The 23586-nt window shown below is 40.0% G+C and overlaps 1 protein-coding gene across 2 annotated transcripts in view; it reads right to left on the reverse strand.

Annotated features, from left to right (window-relative positions):
• Window positions 1-23586, reverse strand: part of Astn2 (astrotactin 2) — a 968023-nt gene that overhangs the window by 319628 nt on the left and 624809 nt on the right. For both annotated transcript variants that reach the window (XM_059254463.1, XM_059254462.1), the window contains exon 13: window positions 23058-23246. In XM_059254463.1, the coding sequence (XP_059110446.1) occupies window positions 23058-23246 (189 nt within the window). The remainder of the gene's footprint in view (window positions 1-23057; window positions 23247-23586) is intronic.

A 23586-nucleotide genomic window follows, 5' to 3' on the forward strand; every position in this document is an offset into this window, starting at 1 on the left:
ACAAGTGTTATATGGCCATATCATTCAGATGTTTCCACAATTTCCTGGAAATGTCTTTTGGTCCAAGATCTTCAACAGCAAAAACAATATTACAATGAAGGAGAAAATGAAGGTTTTAGCTTTGTGGTATGAGTTGTATCAGAATTATTATATTCTGCTATATAAGAAGGTCATCTGACACTCATTGGGACTCTCAACATTTTGGATACTTTAAAAATAATTACAGTCTATTTGATTCCTCCATGGTTTTCTTGATGCAAATATGAGCATTTGATCTATGAAAAGTATTTAGGGAAATATAGTTTTCACTTGTCATTTTGGCCATGGGTAGATACCTGCAGTCCATACCCTACACATTGCTGAAAGGGGGAAAAGGTTTTGGCAGTTGGTGAACTATAGAGAGGCTTTGGCATACATTAATTTTATATCACAACAATGGGAAGAGCCCAAGGATCAGAAACTTCCAGTAGATTTCACAAGGTTAGACAGCTAGTTCACAGTGGTATTGTCATTCCAACCCAGATAGCCTAATATTCTAGGACCCTATGCTAGCTCCCAACCATGGGTCTCAGTAGGACAGGGATTTCTTGGTACATGTTGGTAGCCTAGGCTTGAGGGAGAACAAAGAATTAGTAAAAGAACAAAGACAAGATGAAGGAGAAGGAATCACTTCAAGCTGGTTTCAGACTCAAAGATCACTCCTGAGCTGTCAGCTAAGCCCACAATCACTGTGGAGTTTTATTAAGGAGCAAGAGTCGTAGAAGAGTGAAGTGACAGATTTAAAATTAACTTGCCAAACTCCCCATCAATATTATGACAGTCCCCAAGTACCAGTTCAGCGACCCAGTGCACCAACTTGACAATATTAACATAACTTTGTCTGAACGAAAGCTTCCCCTCTGTCTTTTTGAGTGAAGCTAATTTTGGGGAGAGAGGGAGTCTCTCTGCCTTTTTTTGGCACTTCAATGACAGGTCCCTTTGGGCCAACCTAAGAGTGCAAGTTTCATAAACCTCCATTATCCTTCCACCTCCCTAGAGACTGTCACCCACGTAGGATGCTTAAGTCAGCCAGAGAGGCACTTCTCTTCTTAAGGATCCATGGAGTGAATGAAGGCCAGGAAAATACTCCTCAAACAGGCTCCTTTCAGCACACTGATTTGAAGTCCTTTTTGTTTTTTTATGTCTTCCATAGAGATTCACAGCAGCCAACCCCAATTCTTATTTGCTCAGCAATCTGCACCCCTCTTTTCCTTCACTTGACAACCTCTTACCCTTCACCTCTTAGCTCTGAAAATTAATTTCTAAGGGGTATTTACACATAGCCTTCAAATTCATGCAGATTAGCCCATATAGCCCTCTGATTTCCACAAATCATACTGCATTGGCAATTTTATTGAATTTCACTGAATGAGCATCTTTCTTTTGTCAGTTATGACTTCAGTAAGTTGAATAACTATATAATTTGTCATCTAATCCAGGCTACTTCTGTCTAGGATAAATGGTGCACTGAAAAGGTCTCTAGAAGAAGAGTCATAAATTAGAACTATTCTAGTTAAAATGGGATATATGATCATCCTCCAAATATGAGCATAAAGATGTCAGGAAATGGCTCAGTTGGTAAAGTACTTGGTTCACAAATGTAAGGAGTTCATTTCATTCCTCAGCACACAAATTTTAAACAAAACTCGGGCATGGATGACCCTGCCTTTAATCCCAGTGCTGGGGAGTTAAAGACAGGAAGATCCCTAGGACTGTGCAGCTACACACTCTAGCTGAATAAGTAAGCTCCTGGCCCAATAAGGGACCTTGCTGGCAAGCTTTCATAATGTCAGAAGGTGCCATGCAGGCTTCTGGGGGAGGAAACACATTAATGTTCTTACATAGTGCTGGACACTGCATGTTACAGTACTGACCTGACAGGCAAGATGTTCCCATTTGTATATAGTGGCATGACTGTTATTGAGTAACCAAATACTTTATAATTGGATGTGATGCCTGATCCACAGAAGGGAATTCATGTCTATTACTGTACACCTGATCAAAAGCTTATTTCTTGAGAAAGCGTATGGCATATGGCAGAATGACTATTGTTATTTTGCTATATGATCATGTTGCCTCCTAAATATCCATATGTATACTTATAGATCAGGGCTGCAGCAGCTGCCTCCCCTCCTTCTCCTTCTTCTTCTTTGTATTGGGCATCAGTCAGTGTAGAGAATCATAACTGTTCAAAATGCTGATAACAAGTGTCTGTGAGTACTCACCCCCTAATTGGTACATCTTTATCAATCTCCTGTCCAACACTCAAGAACATAAAAGAGGAGGCAAAAAAAAAGTATGAACCAGAGGATGAGAGGAATGCTCTGAAATAGTATTTTCTTTAAATGACATGCAGATTGCACTCATGAACTCATATGCTGAGGTTACCTTCACTAGACCTGTAAAAGATCAAGTCAGATGAAATTCCAGCATGGATGGGGAAGGAGCTCATGAGGTCCCACCTCTGAGAGGCTGTTGTCAGTTGAAAGCTACTGGAGGAGAGGGAATCATCTTTATTGCTGTGTTATCACTGGTAGGCTGCCCATGCTCCATTGGATGGACCCATATACCTGCGCATATGGACAGTACTAATTGGGCTTACTGGGTTATTTAAAAAAAGAGAGAGGGATGACATGAGGTTGGTAGGGGAATATGTTAGGGCAGTGGTTCTCAACCTTCCTAATGCTGTGAACATTTAATATAGTTCCACATGTTGTGGTGACCTCCAACCATAAAATTACTTTTGTTGCTACTTCATATCTGTAATTTTGCTACTGTTATGAATTGTAATACAAATATTTGTGTTTTCTTTTGGTATTTGGCATCCCCTGTGAAAGGGTCACTTGACACCCACATGTTGAGAACCACTGCATTAGGGGGACCTAGGGAGAATTAGATGGAAAATGGGGTGTGGATATGATCATATTTTATTTATATATGTATAAAATTATACAAGAATAAATATTAAGAAATTATGGCAGAGAGTGATTGAAGAGACACCTCTGTTGACTTCTAACCTCGACCTACATATATACATGACTGCATAGCCATCTGGACATGCATATGAATCCATGCACATGCATGTGATCATGTACTGCCACTCTCAATTCCCATTTTGTATCTTTGATACCTTATACAGAAGTTAAATTTTAGTGTACAATGTTGAATAAGTGTGTAGATACATTCATAGTGAATTAATAAATTGAAATGGCTACTTTTCTCACAACAAGTCATACAAGCAAACTCATGGAAATGTCTGGGCTTGACTTCCTTCTGTCTTCACTCCCACTTTCCCTTCTTCCCTCCCTATTTCTTATTTCTTACCTTCCAACTTGTTAATCAACTTCTACACATTAAGCTTTCTTTATTTTAAATACCAATACTTAGCACAGAGAATAGTTGAGAAATTAATATCAGTAGAATGAGCAGCACATATGCTGGAAAATAGATTCACACTTTATCCAGAGTTATGTTTTGACTAAGAAAGGGATGCCAGGTCAGCTGAGCAGTGCTTCTTACCAAGACTCTGGTGGGACCAGTTAATTTCTGGAAGTCTAGTGATACAGAGAGTGGCTATAATAAACTGAATCAACATTGATAAAGAAAGTGTAGACCAAGCTGGGCAGTAGTGGCACATACCTTTACTCCCAGCACTTGGGGGCAGAAGCAGGTTGATCTCTGTGAGTTAGAGGCTAGTCCAGTCTACAGAGTGAGTTCCAGGATAGCTAGGGCTACACAGAGAAATCTTGTCAAAAAAAAAAAAAACCAAAAAAAGAAGGATAAAGAGAAGGAAGGAGAAGGAGAAAGAGAAAAGGAAGAGGAAGAAGGAGAGGGAGAGGAAGGGGAAGAGGAAGAAGAAGAGGAAGAGGAGGAAGAGTAGTAGTAGTAGTAGCAGTAGTAGTAATAGTAGTAGTAAAGGGTAGACCAAAACACAGGGAAAATTTGAATTCAGGACCTTGTATGTGCTAGGAAGCATCCCAGCACGAAAGACATCTCCTGGCCCAAGGTATGTTTATTTTTTTGTCAGAAGACATGTAAATATATATGGATTCAGCCTTGAGAATTAAAGAAGTTGTCATCAGCATGTACTGGTCACCTACTATGTTCCAATTGATTTAAGCAATGTGTTATTTAACCAAGTACCAAATGAGGAAATTACAAGGAAAAGACAGGAGAATCTGAGACAGGTGACTTGACCAAGACCATATATGTAATATAGGAAAATTTTTTGAATTAAATTTTAGGTCTGCCTGAGTCCCAAACTAAAGACTCCTTACCAAATTAAGCTATCACTTCAACTCTATAGTGGAAAACTAAAATGCAAAACAGGAAATAACATGATGAGCTACGAGTAATGGTAGCTACCAGTATGAGATGGGAATAGATGTTTCTCTGATACACCAAAATTTCATTCCCTGTACATAAATGAAGTAATTTATAGTCAATGTGAAAATACTCTTTTAATCTACAAGTTTTATAACAAAAACTAGCCTTTAACATACAGCTCCAATTTGCTGACAACTTGGTTGGTGGATGCTTGGCTACATCTTGGAATATCATAAGAATGAGGAGACAAAAAGCCTCCAAGGTCTCAGTTCCCACTGTGCTGAACTTGAATTTGAGCCCATAGGTGCTTTAACTCAAAGGCCCTGTTGTTCCCCCTTCCTCTTTTTCTTTTGGGATAATGTAACCATAAGTCACTAGGGAGCACAACAAAGGTCTCACCTCTCTATGCTCTTTTACTCTCCATCTTCATACTCAGAATAGACACAACATTGGCTCCTCCCCATAAGCCTGCACGAGGATCAAAAATTACAGCATTTGAGCCACTTGGCAGAAAGGCAGTCCCATAGGTATATGCTCACAAAATAGGAATTATTATCATCATCGTTATTATTATTTGGCACTATTGAATTATTGACAAAGTTCCTTTGCATACAGTATCCAGTGGTTTCTTTGACATGGTAGTGTTTTTTAAAGCATTTCCCCATCCCTTTATCATTGCTCTTGGGTCCCTCAGGCTAGCATAGTGACAAAGGCAGAATGTGTGACCAACCAAGCAGTTTAAGAATAGGGAGATGTTTGAGGATGTGTTTGGAGCTGGACTGCCTGGATTCCAATCATGGCAGTACTATTTATAAGACAGATGGCGTTGAGAGAAGTATTTAATCTCTTAGCACCTAAATGTCATCATCTGGTAAAAATAAATGCATATAGATGGCAGACATCGTGAAGCAGATTTGTATTCCAATCAGTTAAGAAGCTGAGGCAGGAAGATTGCGAGTTTGAGGCTAGGCTACATAGTGAGATATCATCTCAATAAAGAGAGAGGGGGAAGGGAGAGAAAGAGAGAAGAGCAGATAAGATAAGAAAAGACAAGGGAAGGGAAGATAAGATAAGATAAGGGAAGGGAAGGGAAGGGAAGGGAAGGGAAGGGAAGGGAAGGGAAGGGAAGGGAAGAAAAGAGTACATGAATGTCAGAGGGATAACAGTGTCTTAGATCCTTAGACCATGTTTCAGGTTTTAAGAATTGAATATATTGCCGGGCAGTGGTGGCACACGCCTTTAATCCCAGCACTCGGGAGGCAGAGCCAGGCGGTTCTCTGTGAGTTCGAGGCCAGCCTGGTCTCCAAAGCGAGTTCCAGGAAAGGCGCAAAGCTACACAAAGAAACCCTGTCTCGAAAAACCAAAAAAAAAAAAAAAAAAAAAATTTAATGTCATGGGAGTTCATCTTTTGTCTCCTGTACTAGTGTTTCCTAATCTCTTCGATTGCTTGAGAACAGGACTAAAGTCTCAGGCAATTATTTATCTCCTCTCTCTTTTTTGTATTTTTTGTATATTTAATAATATGAACTCTGTGCTTCAAGTCAGGCTTCTCTTTTAGACTGCTATGTCCTACTGATTTCCTGCCATCTCCACGAGGAAGTCTATTAGACATGACCAGAGGTGGTTACTGAAGCAGGATGATGCACACTTAGGGATTCATTATGCTACTGCTTACTTTTACAAGTGACTGAAATTTTCCAGAAAAAGATTACTTTTAAAACATGATCAAAAGCATTTTTTTCAAAAGCATTTTTTTTCTACTCCCATTCTTCTTGCCCAGTCTTCTTACAATATTTCTTCACATCCTCAATGGCATTTTGTTTTTTCAACATCTCACTTCAAAATCAGAACCAAACCTGACTCCTGGATTTCTCTCCATCATCAGGAAATTTGGTTGCTTCACTTTCAGGATCCACCCAAATTCTGGCAACACCATACCATGTTGATGCTTATCAACAGGCTTTACATCAAGAGTCTCTCACTTAGACCTTGGCAAAAGCCTAGGAGCTGCTTTCTGTTTCAACCCAGATTTTGTAGGTCCAGTCTACAGACCCTAGCTGAAACAGTTGTTTTAAGACATCTGTCAAATCACATCCCTCTGTCACTCAAACAAAGCACTGGATTATTCCTCTTCTTGCTCAAAGTAAAATCTATAGTACTCTACTTTTTGACTCACTGTATATTTCCACAGTTGCCCTGCTCCTTTGTATAATATCATTTCCTCTTTATTTCAACTTTTCTGCCTATGGCTTCTTAGCTTTTCTTTTTTCCATTTGAGTGTGAGTGTGTGTGTGTGTGTGCGCGCGCGTGCGTAGGTAAATATTTTTGTGCATGCACATGTGTGTATGTGTACATGTGAAGGCCTAAGATTGGTGTTGTGAACCATTTCTATGGCTCTACTACCTTATTCATTGAGGCAGAAGTTCTCAGTCAAACCTAGATCTCACAGATATGGCTTGTCTCACTGGCTAGCTTCATCTGGGGTTCCTGGATAAACCTTCTAAGGTTGGAATTTTAAGTGGGTGGACATGTCCATGCCACATTTACAGGGTTCTGGGGATCAGAATACCAGGTCCTTGTTATTTTGTGGAAGTGCTTTAACCACTGAGCAATCTATCGAGCTTCATGCTTAGTACTTCTATTTGGTTCTATGCATTTGGGATCCATTTTGCTTACAGAATATGTTAAGGATTTTTGTTCTTGCTGTACTCTCTACTTGGAAACTAGTCCCTAGATACATGCACAGCTCACTGCCTCCCTGGTTAAGATCTTACCACCAATGTCATCCTATCAAAGAATTCATCTGTGTCCAACTATAAAAAGTAGATTTCCCTGTCTAGTACATGCCAGTCTCTTTACTTAACCTCCTTTTCTCTTAGGGTTTTATTTCATGGCAGAGTATTTACTTAGTTATCGATTGTCTTTCTCCCCATGGATGTAACTATTTTGTTAAGTACAAAGGATTGAGTACACTTCATTGTGACAAAAAGAAGAAAAAAATTAAAAGTTTTTTTTCCCCATAAGAAACAAATGGGGATTATACAAAATAGATAAGGGACACATGAAATCTCAACAATTAAGAAAAAGTCATTTTTTCAATGGTCCATTAATCACAGCATAATTTTAAAACTATACATTGATTAAACTTATGCATATTTGAATCACATTTCAATTCACCCTTGGCTCTAACTACCTTAATGAGAACAATTTTACTAGAAGAGAAGATGATGCCTATTAAATTCATACAGTTGTCCGGGCATGCCAATGAATACTCTTGAAAAAAGGGTTTTATATGTTACATTTCAAGTTTTTACAAAGCAGCAAGTGTCATATTATAGGTATTTCAAAATATTTTTGGTTGAATGAAGTTACACCAGTGTGTGTGTGTGTGTGTGTGTGTGTGTGTGTGTGTGTGTGTGTGTACAAGGTATTCTTACTATCATTGTTACAGTAATGGTCTATCCAGGACTAGGTTCCAAAGAACTTATCTCAGCTACCTCACAATACTATGGAATTTTCTTCACCCAAGGACTAAGGCTGAGAAAGTTGAAATTGCCCCTGTGAGAATCCAAAGAAATGGAATTTCTTGCTCCTGAAACCCATGTCCCTCTGCCTTCTGGAAGCCCAGATTACATGGCATCATGGTATTCACCAATGGGGTCCTACATCCCTGTGTAGGATGGTATCTGTTACAGTAATAAAACTCATTACCTGTGGAAAGACCTTTAAGGTCTATTATTACATAGGAAATATTGGAAAAACAATGATTCTGATATTCCTTTTGTGAAAGGGAGACATATTTATTCTGATTTGCTTATATTTACACAGTGAAACTCCAGAAAGATATCCAAATAACTAATAGAATCAGGAAGCAGGTGGTTGCCTGCACAAGATCTGTACACAATCAAGCCAGTCAATGTTCTAGCATGGAGTGGAAAGTGGTTCATGTGCCTCTAAAGGCAAGCTGAGGAACTAATGTCAGTTCATGGCTTCTGGAGGAAAGCAGGTCTTCTTTAAGGGTATGGTTCCTGGTAGATCAACCACATTCTAATAGCTGTCCTCACTCCTAGGAGTACATAGGCAGCATAAATTGGACTCAGTGGGTTACTATAAAATGACAACAACAACAACAACAACAACAAAACCAGAGGACAAGAAGTTTATCAGGTAAGGGATGTGGTGGTGGACGAAGAAGACATAAGAAGTGAATCTGATCAAAATACACTGTGTGAAATTCTCAAATAATTAGTAAAAATATAAACAAGCAATTGAATTGGGAAGCAGAGTGGGAGATCTGCACAGACACAGATACAATTTTGTTAGACATTAAAAGTCACAGGGAATGCAATGTTTAAGATGTCACTTAACTCTTACAACAAAGAATAGGCTAGGGAGGCACACTGCTAGATGCAAAAAGATGCCTCTCAAATTCCTTCTGTATTTCAGACTACCTGCTTCCAGACTAGGGGTCCCTGGACTAACCTATGCTTGTAATCCTTTTTAGAAATGCTTGTAAATTCTTTGCTGTCCATTTAAGAAGTAAATCTCTTAAAAAGTTTCTGGCTAGCTTTATAACCTGAGAGACTGCGTTTCTCCAGGATGTGAGAACAATCCCTTTAAAATGTATTCATCAAGGAAGCAAATGCTCCATTGCCCAGGCTCTGTGGGAAGATGAAAGTCTAACTTCCATGGCTGCCAATTAGCTAAGACAGATGGTCTAATCAGAGAGAATACATTTGTAAAGATGGACACAATTCACTGGGATATGCTGGGCATGTCTCATTCAATCTTTTCTTTTCTTCCAGCACTTTCCTATTTGCTCTCTCTCAGTGTTTAAAACCCTTCTACCCTTTGTCCCAACAGAACTTGATCAGACCTTGCCATAGCCTTGAATAAATTCTTTTCCTACTTAATATTGTCCAGGGAAATGTCTGCTTTGACAGTTGAGTAGTAGCTCAAAAACAGGCTATTTTGTAAAGCCTGAGAAAATTTGAATAAGGAATCAATATTAGTTTATTAATGGTAATAATTATACTATGCAAATATATCAGGGAAAATTGGGCAGAGTATGTATGAGAATTCTTCTTCCTATTGTGACTTGCCTATCAATCCAAGACTGTTTAAAAAAAGTATGAATATTTAAAATATAACCTTATCTGAAGCTATAGAAATTGTCATCTAGTGTAATAAACCAGACACAGAAAGATAAAACTGCATTTTCTTACACACAGTCTTAAAAATCGAACCCCTGGAGGAAAACAGAGTGGTGTAAGCAAAGACAGGAGAAGGAAGGAGTTGGTCAAGGGGGCACAAAATCTCAATTATAACATGGTGCTCAAACTGAATCATATATTTTGAATCAGTTTAAGAAGTATCTTTAGTGTGTCTGGTGTGAGGAGCATATGTGTTTTGGTGAGGATGTTTGTGGAGGACAAAAGATGACACTGGGTGATATTTTTTATTTCTCTCTATCTTATTGTTCTGAGAAAGGGGCTCTCACTGAATCTGGAGCTCCCCATTTCAGCTAGAGCAGCTGGCTAGCAGCTTCCCAGAGTCCTCCTGTCTCTGGCTTTCCAGTGCTAGCATTAGGGACTCTTTTTGCCCATTTTTTTGCATGGGTGTTGGGGATTCAAGCTCTTTACCAAGCAAGTCATTTTTCCAGGGCCACAAAGGCTCTTGTAAGTGCTCTCAATACAAGTAAGATGCTAAACATGTGGGGTGATGAATATGTTAATTAGCTTGGTTGTATCATTCTTTATATGCATATAGATACCTATATTAAAGCATCATAATATGCTCAGTAAACATACACAGTTATTATGTATCAATTAAAAACAAAGTTATTAAACATGTAGAACAGACATATCTCCTCTCTAGGTATGGAAAAGGCATAAACTATGGTATAGAGGCCATCTAAGCCTTAGAAAGAACCAACAATGCAAGGCTGTGATACTAGCCACCATGAACTACAGGTAAGTCATCAGACCTCACTGAGTCTGAATTTTGTCATTTGTGAACTGATATTAGTAAATGTACTTGTATCACTTCTTCAACAGTAGCAGAAATTATTTTTCAATGTGCAAAGACGTCTTGGACATTAGATGGACTGTGGCCCTTTAATGTTCAACTGTATCCAACAAGACACTATCTCTTAGTACTAAAGTCCTTCACTGGGGAGAATGCAATCTTATTTTAATGCTGCTCAATGGGTACAGAGTAATGATGGGGGACAAAATGTTAAGGGATGTAAACTTGGAAAACATATGAAAAGAATATATCATTTTCCCTTTTTACACTCTTAGTCTTGTTCAACTTGAATCTCTAAAACATGGAACATAATAAGCATGCAACGAATATTTATGTGTTGAATTGCAAAGTTGAAGGAGAATTTAAAGCAATTTTGCTTAATTTTCAGGCTATATACCTACTCCTTTGCAAATAGAAATGCAGAAAGGCCTCTGGGCTTACAGTTTCCAATGGCTGTGTCTACAGAAAATTACTAATATAGTTAGGGAATTAGTAGAGACTTATAAGTGTATCATTTGAAGGACTATTCTCTTAGCTAGGATAAGGCAAGCAGGACCAATTCTTTTGCTTTCTTTCCCTTCCTTTCCTCCTACTCCAGAAAACAACTGAATACAGTTCAAGAAGCTCCAAGGTCACACAGACCTCTTGACAGATGGAACAGTGGCTGGCTGACTCAACCACAAGTAAGATCTGAATGCACCAGCCCTGGACAATTCCAAAGCCTACAACTTTGGCTCTTTTCTTATACCTGCTAATTAACTGCCCACGTTGACACCATTGGGAATCTCATGTGACATAAAAATGAATGTTCATATTGGACTCCTAAAATCCACCTTTGAGGCATTCCACAAGATTATCATTAATAGTTAACTATTCATACATAAAACCACAGCCAGTGCCCTTGGAGTTTTTTGTATTAATTTACATCCAATGCAGTGTGATCCTATCTTTCACTGAATTGTTACTAAATACATTTCTATTCAGAGTGTCTCCCTGAAATGGAAATATTTCCCTAAAAATTAATTTTTCCAATATGCGTGTGTAGGCTTATTAATGTGGGCTTAGAATAGACTTTCTCATCTCTTCTGAAAGAACACAAAGAAAGTAATATCAATAAATTCACATCTCACATAATCTCAAATATGACAGAATGCTCACTACAGCACAACATTTTTGAATAAGCTGGACCTAAAAGACCCTTGAATTCCTGTTAGGGAAATGTTGCTCACATTTGCACATCTTTATGGAACATTTTATCCTCATTTTTCTGATCACCTCCCCATTATTCTCCTATAGGGTAGGTACTGTTATGTCCTCTGATTTAATGGTAAACAAATTAAGACTGAGAAATGTTGTCAGACCACATACAGCCTTATAGCTAGCAATAGCACCCTTACACTAGTACTCACAAAACTTTTTGATTGACTGCCTATTCTCTGTCTAGGTGTACAATAACATCTTCCTGCCATCATAATCATCATCAACATCATCATCCTTCTCATACTGGAGACTGATCCAGGGCCTTGTTCATGTTGAACACTCACTGTGCTGTTAAGCTATGTTCTTAGCCCTGTCCCATCTTTCTTCTTAACCTACTTGCTTGATGTTCTTATCCATACATACCCTGTTCTATTATATCCCTGGAACATTCTTCTGCATAGCTAAAAATTACTGAATCCTCCAGTTCTTGCTCAAAATACCTTTCTAGAAAGTCTTCCCTGATGCTCTCCCATAGCCAAGATGGGGTTTGATGGGCTTACAGAATGATTCCTCAGCCTCCAGACATCCTTCCATCATGACCCATAGGACAATGCAAAGTGGGCTTGGGCAAAGTGAGCTTGGGCAGTGAGTGCTCCATGTATGTGAGAATAAAACCTTTAATTATCACTTTCATCTTGTAATTCCAAGTGCTAAATGTAGCCCAATATGTTACAGGTATTCAAGAGAAATTTAACAAATGGGAATAAGTGGAAAAGCCAGCTGGAACCTTGGAGCCCAAATGCATTACTTTGTGTCATCCCATTCCACTTTACAATTAATAAAACAATAACAAATGACTTCTGAAGCATGAGCTCTTCTGAGAGTTAGGTACCAATGTTGCCTTAGCATAAAGCAAATACTGTAAAAATTTCAATGCAATGGACACCATTAACTACGGATGCATAATGCCTGGCCAGGGGGTGGGCTGGCTCATACCTTTGAAGTGTTTATTTATAAAAGAGATGGCTAAGCACATTAGTGCATTAGCAGTGTAAACAAGATCATAGGGGGAATGGCAGAAGATACTTAGGAGAACAAACTGCCTGGAGTCACTTTGGAAGCACCCATTATGAACAAACAATCACTGTGCTAATTACAATTGCTCTGCTAATTACAATTACTGTGCTAATTACAATCTATCCTTATCTGTTCTGTAGGTTCCCTATGGACTTTTACTTCTGAGTGCTTAGACCAGCCTGAGTTACTGCCTTCATTCAAGTGTAATGAAATTGCACTTCTTCAAAAATTGTCTCTGCTTCAGATGTCTCAATGATTCTGAGAGGCTTCCCCCTCCTAGAAAAAGTATGTAGTCAGGGATTTTGAAGGGAGAACATCTAAAACGAAGCTACATGAGGGGATGGGAACTGTGTGCTGATGTAAAAAAAAAAAATGTTGGTTTTGTTGTTTTAGTACCTTATACAGACTGGCAATGCAGTTTTTGGTTAGCTGGAGAACACTGAAATGAACAATGTACAGTTTGGAAACAACCATGTTCAGTATAGTGGGAGATGCATGCATTAAGAAGAAAGCTTGAAATGAAATTAAATTAGATCTCTTTCTTCCTTCAGTACATATAGGGGAAAGATTAGAGGGGCTCATTTTTAAATGGATTGCAATTCCTTGCCTCCTCCTCTTTCTCCTGCACACATACACACAAAGTATCTTCACCAGCTTTAAATTTTATATTTTCCCCAATTAAACTAATAGTGTTGGTGGTATAAAGATCTTGTCTCAGTATTTGAAAAAGATCTAGTTTGTACGTTAGCCAATGCCCATCTAGACAGGTTTCTATCTACTTTTCAGGAGTTGGAATTCTTCTCTCTCTGACTTAAAGCAGGCTACAATCCAAGCCTTTTCTGTTAAGTAGCTTTCGGTTGCATCCAGTAATGGCTGAAATCTCAGCCTGAGCACGTAAAAGTGGCATGGGTCTGGGTCTTAGCTATGGTTCTCCTACACAAAGCAGGAGCTTCCTTCATATATATGACTCCCTCATCGGAGTTGATCTCTGAGTATCCCTGTGCCTATCAGTGTGAACAGGGTGGATGGACACCAGACAAACTTCACTGTATTATGATCTGAGGGCCTATCAGGTAGAAGGGGAAAACTACTTGCCCTGGGGCTGAAAACTGAAAAATGTTCTCTGTAGTTGGTTAATGGGGAAGGAGTTCTGAGAAAGAGCTTCTGTAGGACTCCATTGTTCTCTGGTGCCATGGACCTTGACATGTGGAGCCTAATTCCAGATAGTCAAATGCAAGAACAAGAATCCTTCATCTTCAGGCACTATCTAAGCAGCTATGCTCTCCACTGAGAATGAAATTGTGGTCTAACATCTTGCTATTGAAAGTGGGGTCACAGATTGAGGAGCTCATTGTAAATTTTAGTTTTCATGCCCCATCTATAACCCACTCAAGTAGAGCTTGAATTTTAGGACTTTCCCTTTAGTGGCTAATATGCAAATAAAAGTTTTAGAAGCACTGGTACCAATTTGTATATTCTGAATTCTAAGGGGACAAGTTCTAAGGGGACAATCCAGTATTGATGGCGGGTATTATATGCTTTATTGATTTCAGAGATGCGTATGGCTTGAGGTCATAGATAAACATATATACATCAGATCATATACATACATGCACACATCTGAAGACTGTAGACTGGTTAAGAGTGGGGGTCAGCTGTGAAGGAGAAGTGGATGAGATCTACATGAGTGGACTGGGTGTGGGGGGTGGCAGAGGGCGAGGAGTGGGGGATGAGAACATAGGGAAATGGGAGGGTCAAGCTGGAACAGGGACAGAGTGGGAGGGCAGGGAGGAAGATACCATGATAGATGAGGACATCATGGGAATAGAAAGAGGCAGGGTGCTGGGGAGGCTCTCAGGAATCCACAAGGTTGACTCCACCTTGGACTGCTGGTAGTGGTCCAGAGGGTGCCTGGACCAGTCTACTCTGGTGACCAGCGCAGCAAATAACCTAGCTGTCATCATAGAGCCTTTGTCCAGTGACTGATGGAGGCAGATACAGAGATCCATGGCCAGGCACCAGGCTGAGCTCCGGGAATCCAATTGATCAGAGAGAAGAGATACTGCAGGCAAGGGATGTCAAGATCATGATGGGAGGACGTGCAGAGATGACCGGTAACACTAGTGGAAACCCATGAACTGTGGACTGGTGGCTGTGGAGCCCCCATGGGACTGGACTAGGCCCTCTGAATACGGAAGACGGTTGTTTGGCTCAAACTATTTAGGGGGGCACCCAGGCAGGGGGATCGGGATCTGTCCCTGGTGCATGGGCAGGCTTCTGGAACCTGGTACCTATAGTGTGACACTTTGCACAGCCTTGGTGCAGTGGGAAGGGACTTGGACCTGCCTAGGCTCAGTGTGCTGGGCTCTGCTGACTCCCCATGGGAGACCTCAATTTGGGGGATGTGGGGATGCGGGGTGACTTGGGAAAGAAGGCTGAGGAGGTGGGAGGAGGGAGGAGGGGGGATCTGTGGATAGTATGTGGAGTGAGTAGAAAATTTCTTAATAAAGAAAAATGAAAGAAAAAAGAAGAGTGGGGGGTCAGAACCTGGTTCCACAGCTTATAGACTGTGATATTTGATAGTGTGCCATGTATTATCCCCTCTCAGCTTGTCTACTCATATCAGAAAGTATAACAAACAGCTGAGGTGGGTTGCTCAGTGGTGTAGTACTTGCTCAGCATTCAAAGGACCCTGAGACCCTAGGACCAAAATATGTAGAAGAAGAAAATAATATAATGGTTACATTATTCTTTCTACATGTCATGGGGGAAATATCTACCTATGTTACTTGCAGAGAGACATTGAAAAGAGGAGAAAAGCATGTTTTTACCATATCAGTTATGAACAAGAACATTAAAATGGATCTGAGAGTATGATAAGTCAATAACAGTGGAAGGGAAGCAGGAAGTGAGCATGACTGATGTGCAGCCCAGCCAGCCTCACTGTTTCCATGGACCTCCCTTTGTGGTGACCTATGCCATGGCTAGACTCATCATCTAATATTTTCAATATCATTCTGGAGGGAAGGGAGTAACCCACCACTATCCAACATCAAACTTCATCATATATATTCCATCTGAGTCCCACATTCCTGATGAGATGTTTTTCACTGCAGGACATTCACACAAAAACAAAAGGGTCACAGATGAAATAACACATTTAAGAGATTTATTTTTCCCAAACAAGGCTGTCTTCAGCACTCCAGGAGGAAGCACTGAACTTCTGTTCTTTCCGACTAACCCACTAGCAAGCACACAGGTTTACCTCCCACAGAGGCACACAGCACAAAAGGCAGTGGTTCTGCTTCTACCTCGACAATTTCACTTAACATTGCCTAATATGCATATGCATTCATTAATGTGTGTGCACTCAGTGACATATGTGTGCATCCATTAATATATGTACATTCCTTCATATTTGTGTCTCAATTCATTAAATACATATTTTGGGTGGGTGAGAGTTGAGAGGATGACTCTAGCTCAAGAACTTACCTCCAAACTGAATCATGTACATTCAATATTTGTACTTCATATATATGTACACACACACACACACACACACACACATATATATATACACTTATGTATACACACAAGAGAGAGGGAGAGGGGAGAGGGGAGAGGAGAGAGAGAGAGAGAGAGAGAGAGAGAGAGAGAGAGAGAGAGAGAGAGAGAGATGCTTTCCTAACCATCACTGAGGTTTTAAAATTTTTCCCAAGGCACAAACTAGTGCATTTTGACATATATATATATATATATATATATATATATATATATATATATATATGAAAGAAAGAAAGTCAACTTTTTGACCTAAGTCATTTTACTACTGTAGTAAGAAGTTGTGAGAGTCAAGCTCCCTTCCAAATCTAAGAAATACTTACAATCCTAATGTCTGCTTTCTTTTGTTGTGATAATTAAATGATAGTGGTACCTATTTCATAGCCCAGGTACTACAGGGGGCTGGCAAATCCATAATTAAGTAGAAATCTTAGGCAAATGCCACCTCTCATATAAGATTCTGCATGAACTCAGTGCTATTTCCAGGTGTTGGATGCTCCCATACCTGCCATCCCTACAACAGGGTTCACAGAAGTACATAATGATTCTTCTGTCAGACCAGATTCCCAAATACCAGAATGACTATTATCCCTGTCATTCTGTGAGAAATGTAATATAATTGACACAGAAACCCTGTCCTACCCATCTCTGAGGTTTTGAAATTGATTGTTTCTCAGGCACAAACTAGTGCATTTTGACACACATTCATTTCCTTCTGTGAAGTCAAATTGATGGCCACTTCGTAATAGGTACTGAAAAAAAATCAAGCAATATACTATGCCATATAGGACAAGACATATAAAAGCTACACACATATTTAAAGAGGGAAAAAAGGAAAGAGCATAAAGAAAAAGATCCAGAGATAGAATATATAATTAACCATCTCTCAGGAAATTGTGAGGGAGAAAAAATCAAACAGTTCAGAACAGCTTTGGAGGCCACTCCATCTGATCCAACTCAGTCTCCCCATACATGGAGCGAGTCAGCACTGCTAACGAGGAAGGACCAGCTTTCCTCAAATCCTTAAAGAGAGCCCTTCTGTCTCACACAGCGTGGGTGGGTGGGTGCAGAATTCTGAAATCCCACCTCTTATCCAAAACTCTCTTCTTTTGCCGTAAGTACATATGATAATCAGACCAGATTGGAAACTGCCTTTCTAGTAAATCTCTCATGAAACCATGTTCTTCACAGGTCATTATTGGAAGTCTGTGACTAAATGTCTTGTTCCAACGGGGCCACCTTATTTTTTGTGAGACTTTTGCAGACTCTACCATTGTAATATGCTCAGGCCTGTTCTTAAGCAACCTGTCCTCTGCCATTTCTAAGTCTCCAGGCTCAATAATAGTTCCTGACTGATGTTTACCTAAATCTCCACAAGCTATGACCCAAGTTGACCTTTCTTCCTTATTGCAGTGAAATAGGTTGGATAGAAGAGGTTTGGAGTAAAAACAACAAACAAATAAAAACCCGTGAAATGCCATCAGCTTTATGAGTTTATCTCACTCCCACAGGTCTGCTGATTCCCACACTGATCAAGAGCTAAGGGAAGCAGGAAGCTGATAGCATCTCTGCCTGGGTCATTAAGACCAATACTGCAGCAAAAGGGATTAGAAAGAAAGTCGGACCACTGGCTGGGTTTAGGAGCAATTCTGATGTGAGATCATCAGCTCTTCACATTTTCACAGCACTTGACATTTTTACCAAAAGCTTTTATGTCCATTCCTGTCCATTTGAACCAGATTCTTCCTCTCTCTCAGAAACATGCAGTCTCTTAAAGTGAGCCTCTCATGGTCTCTTGGAAGAAACCATGTTTCTACTTCCATATGAGCACAGTGTCCTTCTTTCTCTGTCATTTCTTCTTCTTCCTTTTTTTTTTATTCAGCCTTTCCAGCCTTCAGACTGTCCCTACTCCCTCACTGCTTTTTTGTCTACTTCATCATTTCTCCAGCCCTTTTACAAAGTTGTCAATTTCTTTAGCAGCCTCTGGTTTTGCCTGTATTTTCTCCATCTTTGTTTCTCCTTCCATGGCTCTGCTTTGTGAGTCTGACCTCTTTTCTGCACGCATTTCCCTGCCTCTGATCCTTTCATCCCACAGTGCAGGCATACACTGTGATTACAACTCACATGTTGTACACAACCTAGTCCTGGCAGGGATTCTAAACATTTCTACATATATATAAATATATCCTTCAGGGACAGACTGCAGCCTACATACAGCAGCTTGAAAGATGGAGCCTCCTGCTGGTGGCCTTTGCCCAAGATACCCCTTCAGCAGTGAACCTGGCATTCTCCCATGGCATTTGGCTTCTGACTGTGCACTGAGAGAGGGGGTGGAACACATGACTGCCCCCATCAAATGATAGCGCAGGACATGAGGAAAGTGGCATACTCTTTTTTTCCCCCAGAACTTGAAATAAAAGAGATCTGTGGTCTCAGAGTTAGGAATCTAAATTTCAGTTCCAGAGAAGTTTCAAATCATGGTGAACACTAACAAACAAACATCTCCGTCTGTGCAACTAAAGGTTAGGCCTCAAAGAGTCTGTCTTGGTGCACTTGTCTGACTCAGAATTCACTTTAAAGCATTTTGCAAAGCAATCCAGGTTGTACTTTTAGGAGTTTTTCAAGGGAGGCAATAAAAAACCTTCCATCAGCAGCTGTCAGATGTGCTCACATAGAGAGGAACAAGGAGGAAAAAAAAGCAGAGCTCTGCTGTCACGTGGACATGTTATAGCCAGTCCAGATATGGATATCTCAGGCTAGGCTGTTGTCAGGAAAGGAAACATATGGCAGGACGGCTGGTGGAAGTGCCTGCTGGCTACTCTCTAGGCTGGACTAGAGATTACTTGGGAGAAGAAGGGGAGGAGGGAGGAGGAGGTGAGAAATGACAACTGCCTTTGATGGTGAAAAACTTAAAGGCTTCTGGATCTGGGCAGACACAGTAGCCCCTGCCTCTTCTCTCTTCAGGATTTAGTAGCTTTGTACCCATTTGGATGTTCTATTTGAATTAAGTTAATCCTCATAAAATAGAATAGAAACTAGCTTATTTGATCATTTCTCATGTGTCAGACACTCAAGTAGTTACCATGAGAAATCAATCAACCAGCATCCAACATGCAAGGTGCTTATCACCATTAACTGGCACCTGACAAAATGCCCCCATTAACAAAGAGGCAGAAGAATTATTCTTGTCATAGGGTTGAGACATGTAGGCAAGTATATCTGGGGTCCATTCCCTGACTCTCTTCCCATCCATCTACATGTCTGGACTTTTGTGGACACTTTTTTTGACCAGAAAATGCCCTTGTAGCTGTCCCTGAGGATGCACTGTTCCTTGCTATTTCTTCAAACTCCACTTCCCATGCCTTGTCCTCAATAATGTTCTTTATTCTTCCTTCTAGTTCCTCTCAAAAGCCTGTGTGTAACTACTCTTTGGAAAACACAAGCCTTTCTCAGGATGCTGCTTTATGAATTAAATTTTACTTTTATTCTTCAATTGTGCATGTCATCCCCTACACTTATAATTTCCTTCCTCAAAGGGAAGGGATAATTTATTTGTTTTTTCCCCCATTTGGATTACAAGTAGTATTATTCTGTCCATCATGATATCCAAGACATTTTTGCAAAATGTTAAAATTATGGAAAGCTAGTTTTGTACTATCTCAGCTTTAAGAAATAGTTCATCTAGACAGTTCTTCAATTTCTTTCACAGACTCTCCAGTGAAGTTGCATTGAGCTTTGGTTTGAACACCTGAGCAGTGAAAAGACTGAGAATTGGAGGCTAAGACTGGTAAAGCTTATACTGAGGCTGTCAATCACTTCTTTCACTCTTGAATTCTCTTTCAACTCTTCCCTTTCCTTGCAAGTATTCACTGGACCTCAATTTTCTTTTCAATTCCCTTTTCTCTCTGATATAATTTCTGTCATCTTTAGTTGACGCCTCCAACACACTCATCATATAGCTTCCACAACAGACACCTGATTGACACCTCTGTTTTCACACTCTTCCACATACTCTACTTTCCACACACCCTCCATTGAGGTTGAAAAACGTAATTTATTCATTGCATACTCCCCTCCTTGCATGATTTAAGAGTACCCTCATGCTTGTTAGAAAACAGACTTGGCTGACATACCCTCAGGCTGGGCCTCAGATTCATTGCCTATCATCATTTCTAGACTGTTCTCAACAACACTCTCATGTCCTGAAACAAGCAACCTTGTTACCTTCTTAGAATAAGTATCTTCCATTGAAACCATGTCCAGTGCTAACATCTCTATTTTCTTCCAAGTATTAGTTAAGTGATACTTCATATCAGCAGTGGACTCTAAGCCATACTATTACTATCTAACCCAACAGAGGTGCATTTAAAACTCTGCTCAAACCACAATAGATTCCATTGTTAACTGTTTAAACACATAAGGTCCTTGTGTCAGCTCTATCTAAGTGCTAAGGTATCTGATGTCATGGTGTCTCATTTTGCACCATATCCTTAATAAGAAGCATGGTACTTGTGGTGGTTTGAATAGGAATGCCCCTTCTCGCATATACTCGTAGATTTAAATGCTTGGTCACCAGGGAGTGGCACTATTAGAAGATGTGCCCTTGTTGGAATAGGTGTGGTCTTTTTGGAAGGAATGTGTTGCTGAGGGTGGGCTTTGGGTTTCATATGCTCATGCCAGACTCATAGTCTCTCTCTCTCTCTCCCCCTCCCCGCCCCCTCTCTCTGTCTCTCTCTCTCTCCTTGCTGCCTGCTGATCCAGATGTAGAACTCTTGGCTCCTTTTCCAGCACCATGTTTGCCTGAGCACCACCATGATTCCTGCCATGACAATAATGGATTATTATTGATAATAATATAGGTTTAAACCTTTAAACCTATAAGACATGCCCAATTGAGGCATCCAGGCAGTGGGACTGGGGCCTGTCCTCAGTGCATGAGTTGGCTGTTTGAAACCAGGGGCTTATGCAGGGACGCTTGGCTCAGCCTGGGAGGAGGGGACTGGACCTGCCTGGACTGAGTCTGCCAGGTTGATCTCAATCCTCGGGGGGAGTCTTTGCCCTGGAGGAGATGGGAATGGGGGGTGGGCTGGGGGAAGGGTAGGGGGGCGGGAGGGAAGAGAACAAGGGAATCCATGGCTGATATGTAGAATTAAATTATATTGTAAAATAAAATTAAATTAAATTAAAAAAAGACATCCCCAATTAAATGTTTTCCTTCATAAGAGTTGCAGTGGTCCTGATGTCTCTTCACAGCAATAGAACTTTGACTAAGACAGTACCTGAGAAAAGGGATGTACCCAGAGACCACATAATGACAATAAAGATAAATGCTTCCAAAGAATTCACATTTCCATTCTCATTCTCTAAAATGGGAAATGAGGAGGTACAATGAATTAAAAGACAAGATTAAGGATTTGGAGTCAGACTTACACCTGATTCTGAACCCTACCTGTCCGTGACTCCAGTCACTCATTTTCTTTTGGCACTAACTTTTGAATAATAAAAGGGAGAGTGAAGTCACTCAAAAAATGTTCTAATTTACCAAAGTGGCAGTGTCTGTGATCTCCAATTTTCTAGAAAGGGGGTTTATTTAAAGTTGTTTTAAATGTTTGTTTCCCATTTATGGAAAGGAAATAACAGGGTTACACACATTAATAGATGACGGAGTGCTGAAATACTTGAGGCATGTTCTGAATTAATGTTAATGGCAATTATCATTGCTATTAACTATAATAGTGGTGAAAAGATCAGCCAAGTGATAGTGAGAAGTAATGGTATCTGTGGTACCCAAAACAGTGGGGATGAGTTTAACATAGGCTAATTCTTAATGAAAGATGGCCACACTGGCATTCCTATGACAAAGACTGTTCATATTAATAAGATGATGAGTGGGGTGATGATGGATTGTGACTGATTCTTATGATCTCTACAGTGATAAGGGGGACTATGCTTTATAATAATAGCTCATACTCCTTTTCAAGAATATCTGTCTAAAATTATGGGGCATTTTGCTGTTTTAAGGAAATCTACTTTTACATGTGGATCAAATCTTCTCACTCTACCCTCTTAGAGGTCTTTAAGAAAGTGTAAATAAATTCTATCCCAGTTCATCCTCCATGAATGGCCTTGGTTTCTTCAGTTGTCCAAGGAACCCCTTCACATCAATCCCAAATGGTGAGTCTTTGTATAACCCAGGCAAACCAAGCTCTTGTTTTCTTCTTTCTCATTGAATGAGCATTTCTTTTAATTTCCCACATACTACTGAATCACTGACATAGGAAAAAGACTTTATCATGTTACTTGGGTAAAAAAGCACTTTCTAAGTGGCTCTATTGAGATATTAGGAGCATATGTGTGCATGTGTAGACAGATAAATAGAGAGGGCGAAGGTGGACAGTGAGGGAGACAGGGGTTTTAGGAGTGTTTGGGAAAATGTTAATGCAGAATGTTTCTAGGTGATACCATTTTTATTTTTTAATTCACTACATGTCTTTATTTTTGAAATTTTAGAATAGCACCTATAGGACACTTAGCTTTAAATACACTGGAAGATTAATTGAATTAAAAAAATTCCATTAGGTGTACTAAGAGGATGATTTAAGGTTGAAATTAACATATGTGCATAGCCTTTGAAGAATGGAAGGGTAAAATAAGTTTTAAGTCAGTGGAAAGGTATCCGACAGAATATATTTTGATGATTTCTAACTCTTCTTGGAGGGTATTAGCCAACATAACAGGTTTCTGTTCCACCCTGCCCATACTTTCCTCCTTCAGCCCAGACTCTGCCCTGGTGACTGTCATTGTTCAAACAAGCATCTACCCCATACCTGAAGGTCATTTGGAAGACCTGGCCTTGGTTTACATGTTGGGTCCTGTTGTTGTAACCATGTAGCATCTCTCCAAAGAGGGTGTCATTGAATTTGGAGTCAGGTTTGTGGCACTTGGGTCCCTCGCAGACATCTGAGAGCATTAGACAGGATTTCCCATCGGGAGCCAGCTTGTATTCTTCCACACAACTGCATGACAAAACAGACAAGAGTTAACACTACATGCCAGATGCCCCCACTGGAAATGACCTCAAACCAGGGCTTCCTTTGCCTAAAAACAGGTCATAGTTTAAGCATGGAGAGAGCTATTTTGGCTGAAATCTTTCTAGGGCACAGGTGTCTAGAGAGAAGCACACTAATCCTGAAAACAGACAAATTCAAGGAAAGTCATCTGTGACATTTTAAAGGAGTCAAGGGGGAGACTGGCATGCACATCCATACATAAAGTAGATTTAAAAGCAATTTTCCATGAACACACAGACTTAAAAAGCACGACACACCAATTCACAGGGAATTATCAACTAGTTTC

The sequence above is a fragment of the Peromyscus eremicus genome, chromosome 2 (assembly GCF_949786415.1).
Source record: "Peromyscus eremicus chromosome 2, PerEre_H2_v1, whole genome shotgun sequence".
NCBI lineage: Eukaryota > Metazoa > Chordata > Mammalia > Rodentia > Cricetidae > Peromyscus > Peromyscus eremicus.